This window comes from Manis pentadactyla, chromosome 8 (assembly GCF_030020395.1).
Source record: "Manis pentadactyla isolate mManPen7 chromosome 8, mManPen7.hap1, whole genome shotgun sequence".
In the NCBI taxonomy this organism is placed as follows: Eukaryota; Metazoa; Chordata; class Mammalia; order Pholidota; family Manidae; genus Manis; species Manis pentadactyla.
The window spans coordinates 50272962-50288057 of record NC_080026.1 but is presented as its reverse complement, the minus strand read 5'-3'; the positions used below and the strand labels follow the sequence as shown (position 1 = coordinate 50288057).

The following is a 15096-nucleotide window of genomic DNA, read 5'->3' as shown; positions in this document are numbered from 1 at the left end:
AGGGAGGAGGAGGAGAAAACGTCAGGGAAGAAAAAAGGTCAAGTGCCAAAGGGCAGGGGAGCTTATCTTGGTAGAACTGGGGTCAGCGTTCATTAAGGAAAATGAAGGCGTACAGGCAGGGCTCAAGGGAGGAAATGGCACTGAGTGATGTGGTTATCTTGTGTTACATAAATATTTTGGTGCAGGCGGCCAACGAGGAAAAGGCAAAAGAACAAATCCTGGTTTGTGCCTTCTGCATTTATTTTTAAGCCTTTCACGCGCCCCAGTAGAACAGGGGCGGACAGGAGGAGGCAGCGGGCAAAGGCCGAAGCAGAGGGGCTGGAGGGCCTCACAGAAACCCTTCTCACCCACGCGGCAGGCCTGCGGAGGGGCTCCGGGCGGGCGCTGGGCGGAGCCTCCCGAGCATCCTCGGAGCGGTCGCCTCTGAGCACCATGGGAAAATCCTGCCCCCCTCGGACATGGCGCCCACCTGCCTGGCGGCAGCAGCCGGCTCCAACGCCGCGGTTCGCGGGTCCAGGCGGGAGAGCGGTTCGGCCTGGGGTGGTGGGGCGTAAGGAGGCGGAGGGGGCGGCGCCCGCGGGTCCGCGTGTTAGAACGCAGGGCGGCCGGGATCCGGGGCGCAGGCGGCATGGTGTCCCAGGCGCTGCAGCTGCTCCGGCAGGGCGTGTGGGCCGCGCTCACCGGGGGCTGGTACCACGACCCCGAGCAGAGCAAGTTCACCAACAGCTGCCACCTCTACTTGTGGCTGTTCTTGTTGCTCTTGCCTTTGGTCCTGCATCTGGTGAGTGGGGAGATGCGCGGCTGGAGGGGGGAAGGGAGAAAGCGACCAAAACCTGCGCGTCTGCCTCATGCTGGACAGGGTCGGCAGTGATTTTTCAAAGGTGGGGTTAAGAAGTAAACTTGCAATTATAAAATAAATAAGTAATGGGGAATGTGGTCAGCAATATTGTTAACTTTGTATGGTGACAGATGGTTACTAGACTTGTGACCGTTTCTCAATGTGTGCACCAGAAACGAATATAACATTGTCACTTATACCTCAATTTTTTTAAAAGGGTGGGATGGGGAAGGGCTTCAGGAATTTGGGACAGGGAAAGTTCAGGGAGAGGGGGAGTCACTGGCAGGAAAAATGAAAAGCACTGTGGGGGCTCTGGGACTCAGTAAAATTTGATGCTGGCTAATAGGATGAGTCAGCCTCTGCTTGTTGCTGACCTATGTTGAACCTATTTTGTGGGTGGGCATTCCTAGGCCTCTTGGCTGGTCAGCTTGGGATAATGTTTGGTATAAGATATTGTACACGATAGCCAAAAGGCAAAGTGAAATGTGAACAGCAAAATCCTATTTACATTTTTGATATTTCATCCCGTCTCTTCCCTGTTTTAGTTTGGGAAGGCAGGTTCAATTTTAAATTACTCAACTTGCTATCTCCACACCAACTGTGTAAAGAAACCTGTAGAAAGAGATAATAATGGGTAAAGCTGATATGGTTTATGCTAAGCAAAGTACTACAGCACCTAGTTGGGGCTTTATGCTTTAGTAGGGCTATTATAATTGAATGCTTGCTGAGTGACTACATAGATGATCTTCTTAGGTGAATTAAATATACCTCATTGAAAGAATGGTGAGCCGTATTTGAAAAGCTGTATAGGTAAAGTGCTCATGTCTTATTAAACTTTATGTGCCAAAAATCTAATTTTGATATGTCTGTTTGGGTACTTTATTCCTAAAACATTATTTGGTCATGTTCTCCATAACAAAAAAATCTTCCATGAGTTTGTACTGCTAATGGATTGCAAGTTTGACGTTAGAGGTTGTGCATGATTTGGCTTCTATTTACTCCCTTTCTGGCAGTTTATCCAGAGTCAGAATTCTGGCTCTGTAGTCAGGCTGTCTAGGTTAAATTTTGGGTCCACCTTTTATCAATTCTGTGACCTTGGGGAAATTACTTACCTTATTTCATTTCTCATTTTCTCATATGTGAAATGAGAAAAATAATACTATAGATGTACAGTGTTGTTTGGGGGCTTAAATAAGATACCGTATGTAAAGCTATCCATCTGTCAGGCTTCATTTCAGATTGGACTTGGACCTGGTTTAAATTTATTTTGCTGCTTATTAGCTGTTTGACCTGATATTTGACCTATCTAAACCTTAGTTTTCTCATTGTTAAAATAGAGGTGATAATGATCCTTTCATAGGAAAAATAAATAGAATTTCATATAAAAAGCACTGAATAGGGGCCGATCCACTAGAGAACCTTCAATAAGTGTAAATTTCCTTCTTCTGTGACCTTGTTCATCATTCTTCCTTAGCCTATAGTCACAGAGTTTCCTCTTTGCTGAGAAGGGCAGCATAGCAGAGCAATGAAGGGCAGACTTGGGTTCGGTCCTGGTTATCCTGCTTACTAGTTGTGTGAGCTTGAGCAAACTTGAGTGTCCTGGTTTGTAAAGTAGGGATTATAGTACCTCCCTTGTGGGGTGAATATGAGGATTGGGTGAATTAATGAATAGTTGGTTGAATGAATGAATGAGCACATTTCAGAACCTGACACGTAGTGACTGCTCAGTATGAGCTGGACTTTTTTCCCCGCCATCATTCACTTACAGAGAATAACCATCTCTGTCTAAGCTTCCCTGATTCCATTCAGTGAGAATTAATCTCTCTTCTTTCTTGCCCTTCTACTGCTCTGTATTTACTATTATATTATAGTGCATTTTGAATTCTGCCTTGTACTTAGTTGTTGGAACATGTATATTATCTCTAATCCTAGATCATGACCTTTTTGAGGATATGAATTTTGATTTTGTTGATTCATCTTGGTTTTCCTTATTGTACTTAGCAGAGTGTGGTGCATTTGGTTAGCAATGGTCTCATATATAATAAACTGGTGGAAATAAATCAACTTGCATCTCTTCGTGTTCCAACCAGCATTATATTGTCTATCTCACTACATATTTTGAGTATTTCTTGATAATGAAAGCAATACATATTTCACTTCTAATACCATTCTTCACCAACAGCCATGTTAACATTTAATGTATATTCCTACAGATATTTTTTCTATGCATATGAGGTCATTTTTACATAGCTCTTTTTAAGATTTGATGTATGCATGTGATCCTAACCCTTTATTTCTACCTAACTATGCTTTATTGAATGGTCTGATTTCTACCTTGCATTTGTATGTAAGAAATTGTCCTTAGTTAAGTTCCTTTTTAATTATATTTTAAAATAATTTTTGGCCAACTCCCAAGAGTTTAACAAGTAAAAAACTGACACCTTAAATAAATTTACTCTTATATTGGGTTTTTTTTGCTCAAACAAGTTATATCAAAATGTTTATATCTTTATGCTAATGTGCTTTTAATTATTATGGAGTAAGTTTATGTAGTATATAGCCTCTCATTAAAAAAAAAATGCAGGTTATCTTTTACTTGCTCTGATTATCTTTTACTTGCTCTGATCATCTGGCCCTTGAAAGTGACCTTAGGAATAAAAGACCTTCCTTCCCCAGCTGAGGATTGTGTTGTCAGGGTCTTGATACTTAAAAATATTCTTCCGCACTTAGGTGCTGCCTGTGATTATTAACATCTTTTTCAGTTTATTCCACTACAAGAACTTGGTCCAAAAAAGATACCTGGCTGCTCACTGAGAGTGGGGCTTATTCGAAGTTCTATTGTTTAAGGGTCCCTGAATTTTCCTGGTTTTTGCACAGTTTGAGCTTAAGCATGTTTAATTAAGACAGTTCCACAGAAGAGAGATTCCACCTTTTAATTAATGGAGACCTTCCTTAAACATAGAAATTAAAATTTTGTTATTAATTATTGAGACAAACGTATCTTTAAGCCCTACAGTTTATTGAAGTCTGCTTTGTAATGTGGAAAGTGGGTTTTTTTAATTAGCATTTATAAACTTTGTCTTTCTTTCTTTCTTTTTTTTTTTTTTTGAGAAATGCTCCAAAGTACACCAATGTGGATAATTTGGAAAGAGTTTTATTGTGATTTATTGTCAACCTTATTTTCTTTTGGACAAACTGAAATATGCCTTTGTCCTCAGAGATATTTAGAGTTTCATTTATTACACATGTTCGTTTACTTACACTTCTGAGATAACTGACAGCAATTCATGTAGAGCATTAGAAGAGGAGTACTAAGAGCATGATTAGGCTAGTGTCAAAAGACATTCCTGGGACCTTTTGCAAGTCACTTCACTTCTCCAGGCCTCAGTTTTATCATCTGTGCGATGGGGATAATAGGCTACATTTTATAGATTTAGCAGTTGAGATCCAAAGGTAGTAGATTTCTTGTCTAAGGCCATCTAGATAATAGGGGGTAAAATTCAGAATTTTAGCTAAGGTCCTGTATCTAAGTCTTTGGTCTTCCCAAAGCACTTTGTTGTCTGACCTGGTACACATGAGAGCATTTGAGTTCTCTGAACCTGCAGACCCACATAATGTGGAATTCTGATTATCCTAGAGGCAGTATGGTCAAGCCCAGTAGAGGGAGAGTTGAGTAGTGGAAAAAATGGAGTGGTGACCTTCACGTTCTTCAAGAGCCCATGCAGCGCAACATTGTGTATGATTTTCACACAGAAAACCTGGCTTTCATTTTGTGGTGTAGATTTATGTCTCCTTTTATTTTATTTTATTTTAGCCAGACTTGCTCTGTTTCCAGTTCAGCTTTTTAATTTAGCCTTTCTTTGGTAAGAACCTCTTCATTTCTAATGTTTATAATTACAATCAAATGGGATTACCTGTGAAGTGCTAGTAAAGCATTAGGCATACAGTAGGCTTTCTACACACACTAGCTATTATTGTTATACCTCGTTGTTGGCTCATCTGCTATAGTCTGCAGCCCCTCCCTATTTGGGTCCATCCCTATTTTTCCTTAGGTTTTGTATTTCTCTGGCTACCCCTCCTCCTGCCCCACTTCTAACATACATGTTGCTTTCATATGAATTACGAAGGTGGTCAGTTCAAAAAGGAACCCTTCCTGAATCATGACTTGGATACTAGACTTCAGCTACCACTTGACCCTGTCAGTTGGGGGATTTTGTGCAGGCCTTGCTGGGCTGCTTGACTGTTGTTATTTGGGGGCGCTCCTGGGCATGTTGCTGTTCCCAAAAGGTCACCTCTTATTCTGGCCAGTTGTTGCATTGATATTTTGTTTCCTTGTAAGAAAACTGGTCCATAGTTTCTTCTTTGACTCCCAGAAGCTTGTTATCTGGTCCTTCTACCTCTGGGGGCCTTATTTACCTCACACTGAGATGCATGATCCTTTGCACTTTCCCTGTGATTCACCTGACCATCTGAACTTCCTGACTCTCACCTGAAACAGAGGGGTTTGAGGTGAAGGGACTGAAGCTTGGGGCACTTAAAAAGGCACTTCCTGTGCCTTGGGCCTCCAAAGAAGTGCAGACCCAAGCCCTCTAGATTTGGGCTAAATGTCATCCCAGGCAGCTGTCTTCAAAATTTTGCTGCCCCAGATGGCTGGACTATATGTGCAAAGGTCTTGCTTCGTGAGGGCCTTGCTTTCCTGGTGTAAGCACTCTCATTAGGGATGCCCCTTCATCCATGAGGCATCCTAGACAAAAATTGTCGTCGGTCTTTTCAAGTTAATACCCCCTTTCTTGGGTGACCACTCTTAAGTGATTGCCCCCTCCTGCAAAATTCCTCCTGCTTTATCCTGTCTACTATCTCAGCACATGGATGCCGGCAGGCAGGTTGTGTTTTGTGTCTGTGGTAAAACCACTAGCACCTACCTTGCTCTGAGAGGAGGCACTGAAAAATGGCCCTTTTCCCCCTTTTCTTGCTGTTCTAGTACTGCAAGCTCATGACTAATTTTGTGGTAGTTAATTTTATGTCTCTCACCCCACCCTTTCTTCTCCTTGAGCTTTTTGAGATTTCCCATAATTAGTAACTAGTTATATTTGGATGCAGCTCTCCTCAGGCTGTTTTTTTTTTCCCCAATTGTAATTTTCCATATGTAATATTAATGTTAATACTTTAATACCTTTGATGTTTGTATTGAAGTTAATACTTATTAGGTATTCAATTACTGTTTTCAATTTTAACCACTTGGTTTGTCAGGTGATTGCCCAAACTTATTCCCATTTTATCCGCTCTACATCTCTTTCCTACATTCTATGGAAGAAAACAGTGGACTAGTTCTTAAGGGTATTCAGATTTTCCCTTATTTTCTGCTGCATTTTACCCCTTTAACATTTATTATTATTATTAATTATTGAACTAGGTAATAGTAACAGCTGATGTTCACTGAGCATGTATATGACAGGCAGTGTTGTCGTAGGAGCTTTGCATGAGCTAAATCATAAACTCAGTCAACCCAGAGAGGTACTGTCAGTATGCCCATTTTACAACTGATGAAACTGTCACAAAACAGTTGGTTAATATGCTTAAGGATGCACAGCTAGTTGTGACCTAATCAGAATCAGAGTTCAGGCATTTGGAATCGTTACCCACTGAGCTATACCACCTCTTACACAGGTAATTTAACCATACGGTCATCTATTTCCTGCACATTGGCATGTAAAGATACAAAAATTGAAAATGTGCAAAAGAACATATCGTGAAGAAGCTAATTTCCCTCCTACACTTGTCTGTAGTATCTCACTCAAGAGGCAACCACTACACTGGCTCCTGTGTGTTCTTCCAGTGGTAGCTCATACACGTGTGAGTAGAAGTTTGCTGTGATGTGCTCTGCGTTTAATCAGAAAGCAGTGTTCTTTGTCATCCACTGTCTCAAGTTGCTCTGTAGAGTTTTTTTCTTTACTCGTCATGTGTGCAAACCCAGTGACTCTGGATCACAGGTGATACAAATCCTGTAGTTGCTTTAAGTCATATAACACAGACTTGATTCAGATTTCAGAATGTCCAGTTCCATATATCACTCAAGGCTTCAGTGAACCATGGGATTGTTCCTCCAGCAGGAAGGGGCATGAGAGTAGCATGTGCTTTCCCTCTCTCTTCCGTCCTCACATAAATCTAATACCTATCCTGTCTTGGCTCTTTGATAAACACTTCAAATTAAATATTTTGTCATATGTGTGTAATCATTTATGTGTACCTACCCTTGTTTTTCCACTTTAGGACCATCTTGGAGATGATTACATAAATAGCTATTTTGTTATTTTTAATGTCTACATTGTATTCTACTGTATGAGTAAAGGGTAATTTATTTGATCCATCTCCTTTGAGGAATATTTACATTTTCAGATGAGTTAACTTAATGCTAATATTTGGTTATTTGTATAGTTTCATTCAGTATTTGAACAGATATATATCAGATAGGATGTGCTAGTTTGTGCTATTGTAACAAATAGCCTAAAAAAATCTCTGGCTTCACTAAGTTTATTCTTTATTCATATTATATGTGCAACATGGCCAGTGGCTGGAGTCGTGGTTAGCAGGAGGCCCTGCTCATCCTAGGCATGTAGGTGTCCAGGCTGATAGAACTTCTATTTGAGGGTGGCTTGGGGCTCTGCTGACCATCGTCCTCATTCTGGCTGATCACTGCCAGTCTCTGTGGTGGAGGGAGAGAGAGGGGGTGGAGGCATGCATTAGCTCTTGAAACTCCTACCAGGAAATTACAAATACCTCTTGCACTCAGACTTCTTTGTCGGCACAAGTGACATGGTCACACCTAACTCCAAAGGGAAAGGAAAGTGCAGTCCTAGCGTGTGCCCAAGAGGGAATTAGACACATTTCTTGGACAGTACTTATGCTTATGAGAACAGACTAAGTGCCAGATATTCTTCTGGATGGTGGGGAAACAACAGGCAAAAGGTAGATTGAAATCTCTCCTCATGAAGTTAATAGATAAAGAGACATGAATAACATGATGATAACTGTGATTATAGGAGAAATATGCGATGCTATATAGTAAAGATAGAAACCCATCCTGGCTTTGGTATTAGGGAAATCTTCCCAGAGGAAAGAACTTCTAATCTGAGACCTGACAAATGACTAGGAATTAGCCAAGCAAAGATGGGCTAACCGTGAGGAGTTTGGGTTTAACTCTCAGTACAGTGAGACATACTAATCAGTTCTTCCTTTGGTCAGCTTTTCAAGTAGGGTATTACTTTTTACTTCCCAGTTCTTATTTTTGAAAAATGTCTTGTCTATAGAAAAGTTATAAAAATAGCACAATGAATGCTATGTATTCTTCACTTAGATTCACCAGTTCTTAACATTTTACCACATTTGCCTCATCATTCTCATTTATTTATACATTTTTAATATTGCCATATCATTTCAGAATAAGCTGCAGACTTAAGACACTTTTCCCCTAGAAACCTCAGCAAGTATGTCTTAAGAAAAAGAACATTCTCTCATGTAGTTATCATTAACATGCACAGAAAAAATGTCATTGATATAATGCTATTGTCTAATACATGGTTCCCATCCAATTTCCCATTTTTCCAATAATACCCTCTATAGCTGGAGCTTTTTGTTTTGTTTGTCTGGGTTTAAGATTCAGTCAAGAATCTTACATTGCTTTAGTTGTCATGTCTCTTAATTGCCCTTTATTCTAGAACAAATTCTTCCAGCTTTCTTATTTTCTTTGGTGACATTGAAAGTTGTTTTGTAGAGTGTCCCTTAATTTGGATTTTTTGGATTGTTCCCTTGAGATTAGCTGTGTGATTATGTATTTTTTGTACATAAGTGATGTGTCCTTGTCATGCATTACATCAGAGGCACATCATGTCACTCCCCCATTGTTGGTGCAGCAAACTTGGTCATTAACTAAGGTGGTGTCACCTAGATTTCCCTATTGTGAAAGTACCCATTTTCCTCTTTGCATTTGAGAAGTAATCTGTGAGGGGAAATCTGGAGGATGCACTTATTGTATTCCCCTCAAATGATTGTAGCGTAAATTGATGATTCTTGCCTAAAATAATTAATGCAGTGGTGGTTGTAAAATGTTGATTTTCTACTTATTAGTATTCTTCTGTAAAGAAAGGCTTTCCTTTCCCTGCCCCTGTAATTGTGCTGTGCTTGTTAGTGTTGTCTCAGTGATTCACTTAAAAAAAAAAATTCACTGGGTTATAATCCATTCTTATCATGGTTCTTTTTTGTGTTCAAATTACCCAATATTTGGCAAGTGGTACCTCCTTCAAACAGTCCCTGAGTCCTTTGGGTATGTCCCCATCAGTTTTTGATTACTTTCTTGCTTTCTGGCCCAACAAGGTTGTCAGGCTTAGCTTGTATTTTACCTACCTCAGCCCTGGAAAAAACAGCCATTTCTCTAAGGAGCCCTGATCCTCTTGGTGAGGAATGGCATTTGGAAAATAAGATTTGGGAAGCAACAGTTGTGTTCATTGCTACTGGATTGTCTTTCCCTCTAGGTCCTCAGTAGATAGAGCTAGGAGATCATTCTATCTGTCCATCCACCTATTATCTATCACCTGTGTATCTATCTACTATCAATAACACAGGGGAAAAACTCAAATTATATACCCACAGATGTGGGTAATCTGACCTAAACCACTGATTTTTCCTGTCCATTACTCCATATTTGTATCTCCCTTTTCCCACAGTCAGAACCCTGCTTCTGAATAGTATTATTTTTTCAATTGTTAAATATATGCAGTAATTACTATTCCCATACTACTGCCAAAGCAAAATCCTTAAGTAAAGTTCAAGATTGCTCTGAGTTATTATTTTTGTATTTTAAGAATATACCAATAATGTACCGTAAGGGTATTGTGTTCTAAAGTAACTTGGATTAATTCTTAAAAAAAATTTTTAAATTGAGTATAATTGACATATAACATTAATTTCAGGTGTACAACATAATCATTCAATATTGGTATAGGGTTCATTGTTTATTTTTATTTTTTGGTTTGTCTTTGTGGTTATGCTATTAATTTGATATGTGGTTAAGTTCATCTGTGGGTATATAATATGATTTTTTCCCCCCTTGTTATTTATATAATATTTTTTGGAGGTATTAAACATTAACATGGTTCAAAAAACACATTAAAAATATATGCTATTTTACTTCATCAAAAAATTTCTCTGGCTGCTATGTGGAAAGTAGGTTACAGAAAGTCAAAATAGAAGGGAAAGAATAGAGAAAGAGCAGAATAGAAGAGTAGGTTAGAGAAGGAGCAGGAATAGTGGGTTCAGAGGCTATGCTAGTAGTCCAGTCCAGAGATGGTGGTGGCAATAAAGATGGAGAAATGTGAATAGATTTTGATAAGATTTAGTGATAAGTTCATTTTTAGGGTGGAAGAATGAGGAGCAGAGAGCAATCAAGCATGATGCCTGGTTATCAGGTTTGAACAGCGGATGGATGGGTTACCATTGACTGAGATCGGAAAGGATGGGAGAGAACAGTTGGTGGGAAGGGCTGGGAAACCAAACATCTAATTTTATACATGTAAGTTTGGAATTTCATTTTAGATAATCAAAGTGGAGATGTTGACAAGACTGTTGCATATAGGTATGGGAGCATAAAGGAGCAATGTAAGCTAGAGATCTGGATTAGAAAATCATCAGTGTAGAGATACATTTACCGCTAAGGGTCTGAGTGAGAGCTCTCAGGTAGAATGTATGGAAAGAGAGAAGAGGGCTAAGCATTGAGGTCTAAGGAGCTCTGTACTTAGATGCAGGGCAAAGAGGAGGTGTGAGTGAGGCCAGGGCAAAGCCAGGAGAGCACGGAGTCAGAAGCAGAAAGAGGAGGACGTTTCAAGAAGTGAGCGACTGTGTTGAATGCTGCTGAGAAAAGAGAACATCGTATTAAAATTTGCCCTCAGAGACACTGACAAGGACATTTTCAGTAGAGTACTGGGGAGTAGAAGCTAGATTGCTTAGATTTAAGAGGCAGGAGAGCAAGGAAAGGTGAAAAAGTGAAGACAGCTGCAAAAGCTTTTTCTTGCAGGGAGTAGAGAAATGACAGATTATCTGGAGAGAGATTTGAATTCAAGAAAGGCTGATTGCTCCCCCAACTATGCGGGAATCTTGACAGTGGGGATGTGATTTGAACTTGGCCCCTGGTATGGTGCTTCTTACACAGTGTATAAGCAAATCACTCTTTCCATTAATGAAATCTAACTGGGTAAGGGAAGACACAGTTTTGGGAGTACATATAACAGTCTGTGGTCAGGCCCATTTAAATACACCCACCACAATGTTGTGGCCAGATCCAGATCACTGAAAATGGATCTTGAAACTGAGGTGGTACTCTTTGTATTGAATTTCTTTAAGGTTTAAATTGATAATTTTTCCAATATAACCTTTGCTTTAATATTTATTTGGCAATTATGTATTTCTTTGTGGTGTTTAGGCAGTAATTATAAACTTTTTCCCTATCATGGGAAACTTGGACTTTTAAAAAAAGAAGACCATTGGATCAAACAGAATGATTTTTATCTCATTTACTGATATTGATTGATCTTAAATAGGGAAAACAAATACAGAAGTTTTGGACTGTGAAGGTTCCTAATGGTGCTCCATATTGGATTACATGTATGTTTTCATTTCTTCCTCCAAATCTTTACCATCTCAGAAGAAAATCAAGGGAACTAATACTTCTCATTAGTCTTCCTCATCTTTGATAACTTATTCTTCCTTTCAAGACTACAACTAGGTATTTAATATCAGGAAAGAATAGAAATTCCTGAATATACAAAATATCCGTGAACAATGCCTGAACAAATATTTTGCCAAGAAAACAATTGTCTTGCTTACTTCACAATTCTTTCTTATTATGTATTAATATTTTTGACTGTCTATGCAGGAAATAGAAGCATTTGCTCTGTTGTTCTTTGTTACATCTTAAAGCAGCATATATGAATTTATTATTCCATAGTATTGACAGATGATGTGTAGGTGATGATGATGATGATGGATAAGTGACACTAACATTTGGGTGCTAATCATGTATCAGAAAATATATTAGTAAAATAATTAACAATTCTGTTAGAAACTATTATTCCCATTTCATAGAAGAAACAGAGATTTACAAAGGCTAAACGACTCCCCCAAGTTTACAAAATGGTTGAATTGAGAGAAACATAAAACATAGATACACATTTGTCTTGCCAATGGGTTTCAGCCCCAGGCAAGTTCACTATGGATTCAATGTGACCAAAGAAATTGACAGCAATAAACCCTTTGGGGTGAAAGGGTTTATTACCCAACTTGTTGTAGGTCAAGGACTAGTGTCTCTGTCTCCACCCAGAGCACTGGGCTGAGCTCTCTATATAGTGCAATAATAGCTTATTGCCTAAAGGTGTGGAAGCGGTAGCCTAGCAACCGGCCAGTTACATGATGAGCTGGGTTAAGTTCAGTGAGGATCCTGGCCATAGGAACCCCAAATTCCCCACACTCCACCCCTCCAGGATTCTCTCCTTACAAACTACATGCTTTCAATCTTCTGCAATGGTCCCTGTGCGAGAAAGCTGGAGCACTGTAACCAGATTCCACAATAGCAACAGAGGATAACAACAACTTAGAGATAATAACAAAAATTAAGATACAACAAGATTTTGATAAGGTAACAAAAATTATAATAATCCTCAAGCCAGAGGAGGTTCCTAATAACAAAAAATTATAATAATCCTCAAGCCAGAGGAAGTTCCCAATCCACAAAGACTTTAGGGATGATAAGACACGTTTTAATGACACGAACATAGGCAAATCTTGTTCATCAGGTAGGATGCATGCAAGAGAGTGGTCCTGTGATAGGACTGTAGCAGGAAGGGGGTCCCTTCCAGGTCTAGTATACCATAATTTTACTCCTTTCTCTGTGGGGGTTACTGAAGGGTCTATATATAGTGCTACTGGAGGTGCATGCACTGGCCATAATGATAAAACAAAACTCCCCAGTAAGATGCTCTTACCTTCTGGCTATTCAGGATATACTACTGTGACCTTTGGCGGCCACTCTGCTGTTATTCCAGGAATACACAGGAGGCCAGCTTCCAGGCCTTGTCCCCAAGGTGCCAGGAAAGCCACCCATCATTGGTCCATGTGTCGAAAGGTCCAAGGCCACGTCCACTCAATGGAGTCTCTGTGGTTCAGTGCAGTTGGTGCTAGCAGCAAATGATTCTTCAGTGATTTTTCCTTGGTTTGTACTTACAATTGTATAGGGGAGGCAGCCATATGTGTTAACATGTCTGTGGGGTTCAGGGCTCCCTTTTGGGGTCTCTTGTTCAAATGCTATAGCATGGTCCATAAGTGGACTGACCATCCCTGCAGATTATTGGTATCTGACTTTAGTCTGGATTTTAACAAGCAATTGTGCCTCTCTATCATGCCTGCTGTGGTAGGATTGTATGGCACATGAAACTTCCATTTGATTCCCAGCTGTCACACCCATTCTTGCAGTGTATGTCCAGTAAAATGGGTGCCCTGATCACTCTCAATTACTTGTGGTTGGCCATAGGCAGCAAAGAGACACTCCAGGCCTCTTTTGGTTGTCTACTGGTCTGCACAACGGGTAGGAAAAGCAATCAGAAGTCCAGTAGCTGTGTCCACACAAGTCATCGCATACCGATATCCTTCTGACACAGGTAGAGGCCTAATATAGTCTTATCTGCCAACAGACGAGGGGTATAGGCCCCTTAGCTATCGTCTCTTGTTGCTGTGGAACTCAGTGTAAGTACATTTTGGAGCACACGACACACTCCTGCTGGGCTCTACTTACTTCTTCAAAGGTCAAAGGCAAGCCCCACCGACAGGCTACAGCCCACATTGTCTTTTGTCCTGCATGCAACAAATGCTGATGTAACCATTGGGCTACATCACAGGCAGACTTTCCTTCTAAGCAATGTATCTGGGCCAATTTATCTGCTTCATTTTTTCCTGGGGATGCCAGTGGCAAATGACCTTTCACATGGTATACTGTGATTATTTTAGTCTGACCACAGGCCCATAAGTCTTGCCACAGTTCTTGCCCCCACAGGCGTCAGTGACCAACTAGCCAGTTGGCATGGTACCAGGTTGGTAGCCACAGGGTCAAGCCCCAATAGACAGCCCAGCTGACAGTGCAGACAACTATAGGGGAGGGCTCTTGGATGATCACAAGCCACACAGCCCAAAACTCTGCCCATTGCCTGATCTTCCCCTCACTGTCTTCCATCCATATTGTCGCAGTCTTAGGATGGAAAGCTATGGCCCTCCATTTTGGGGGCTGCCCACCGCTGGAGCCATCTGTATAACGTGCATCTTCAGATATAGGGGCTCTTCCCTCCTGATAGGGACTGTTTGCTACTAATGTCAAAAGCAAGTTCTTCCTGCTTTTCACTAGTATATGTTACCGGCCCCAATAAGCATTAGAGTTCTTCACTCAGGGGACTACTGGAGAGGGCACTATGCTGTTGTAGGTAAGCACCCCACTTGGCTAGTGTGGGCATTTGTGCCACACCACTCCTTGGTTTTTGGGTCCAGTCTCATACCAACCCCAAGATGGGATAGGTGATTATTACCTTTATTGGGGCCATTCCATTGATGGGTTCTGTAGCCAGCAAGGCGTGATACACAGCAGCCAGTTATTTTTCTGTCAAAGTGTATCATACCTCTGCCCCTTTCCAGAGTTGTGACCAGAATTCAACAGGTTGGCGAGTTCATTCAAGCCGCTGCCAGAGGCCCCAGCCATAACCGTCTTCAGTCACATGAACATCCAGCCCACAGGGCCTTGATGAGTCTGTCACACTCAAGGCTTGCACGGCCTTGACTGCCTGTTTTGCTGTAGTAAAGGCAGATGCACATGTCTCATCCCAGTCTCACCTGACGCCCTTTCATACCAATCGGTATAAGGGCTTCAGAATTTGTGCCAAGTGTGGGATAAACACTCTCCAGTAGCCTAGAAGAACCAGAAACTCCTGTAGCAATGCTACAGCTGTAGGGGTAGGAAAGGCCTGGACTTTATCTATAACTGCTTCTGGTATAACTTTAGTTTTACCTGACCAGATGACCCCTAAGAATTTGACAGACAAACCAGGTCCCTGAACCTTAGTACTGTTCACAGACCATCCTTTCTCCTGTAGATGTTGCAGCAGTCTAGGTGCTGCACCTTCTAGATCTGAAAGAGAATCAGATGTGAGCATGACATCATCAATATAATGGTA

The 15096-nt window shown here is 40.8% G+C and overlaps 1 protein-coding gene across 1 annotated transcript in view; it reads left to right on the top strand.

The window, feature by feature from the left end:
- The first annotated feature begins 457 nt into the window (after positions 1 to 457).
- PCNX2 (pecanex 2) overlaps positions 458 to 15096 on the top strand; it is a 388374-nt gene continuing 373735 nt past the window's right edge. Inside the window, exon 1 of the mRNA XM_057505727.1 lies at positions 458 to 781. Coding sequence (XP_057361710.1) covers positions 629 to 781 — 153 coding nt within the window. The 5' untranslated portion in view covers positions 458 to 628. The remainder of the gene's footprint in view (positions 782 to 15096) is intronic.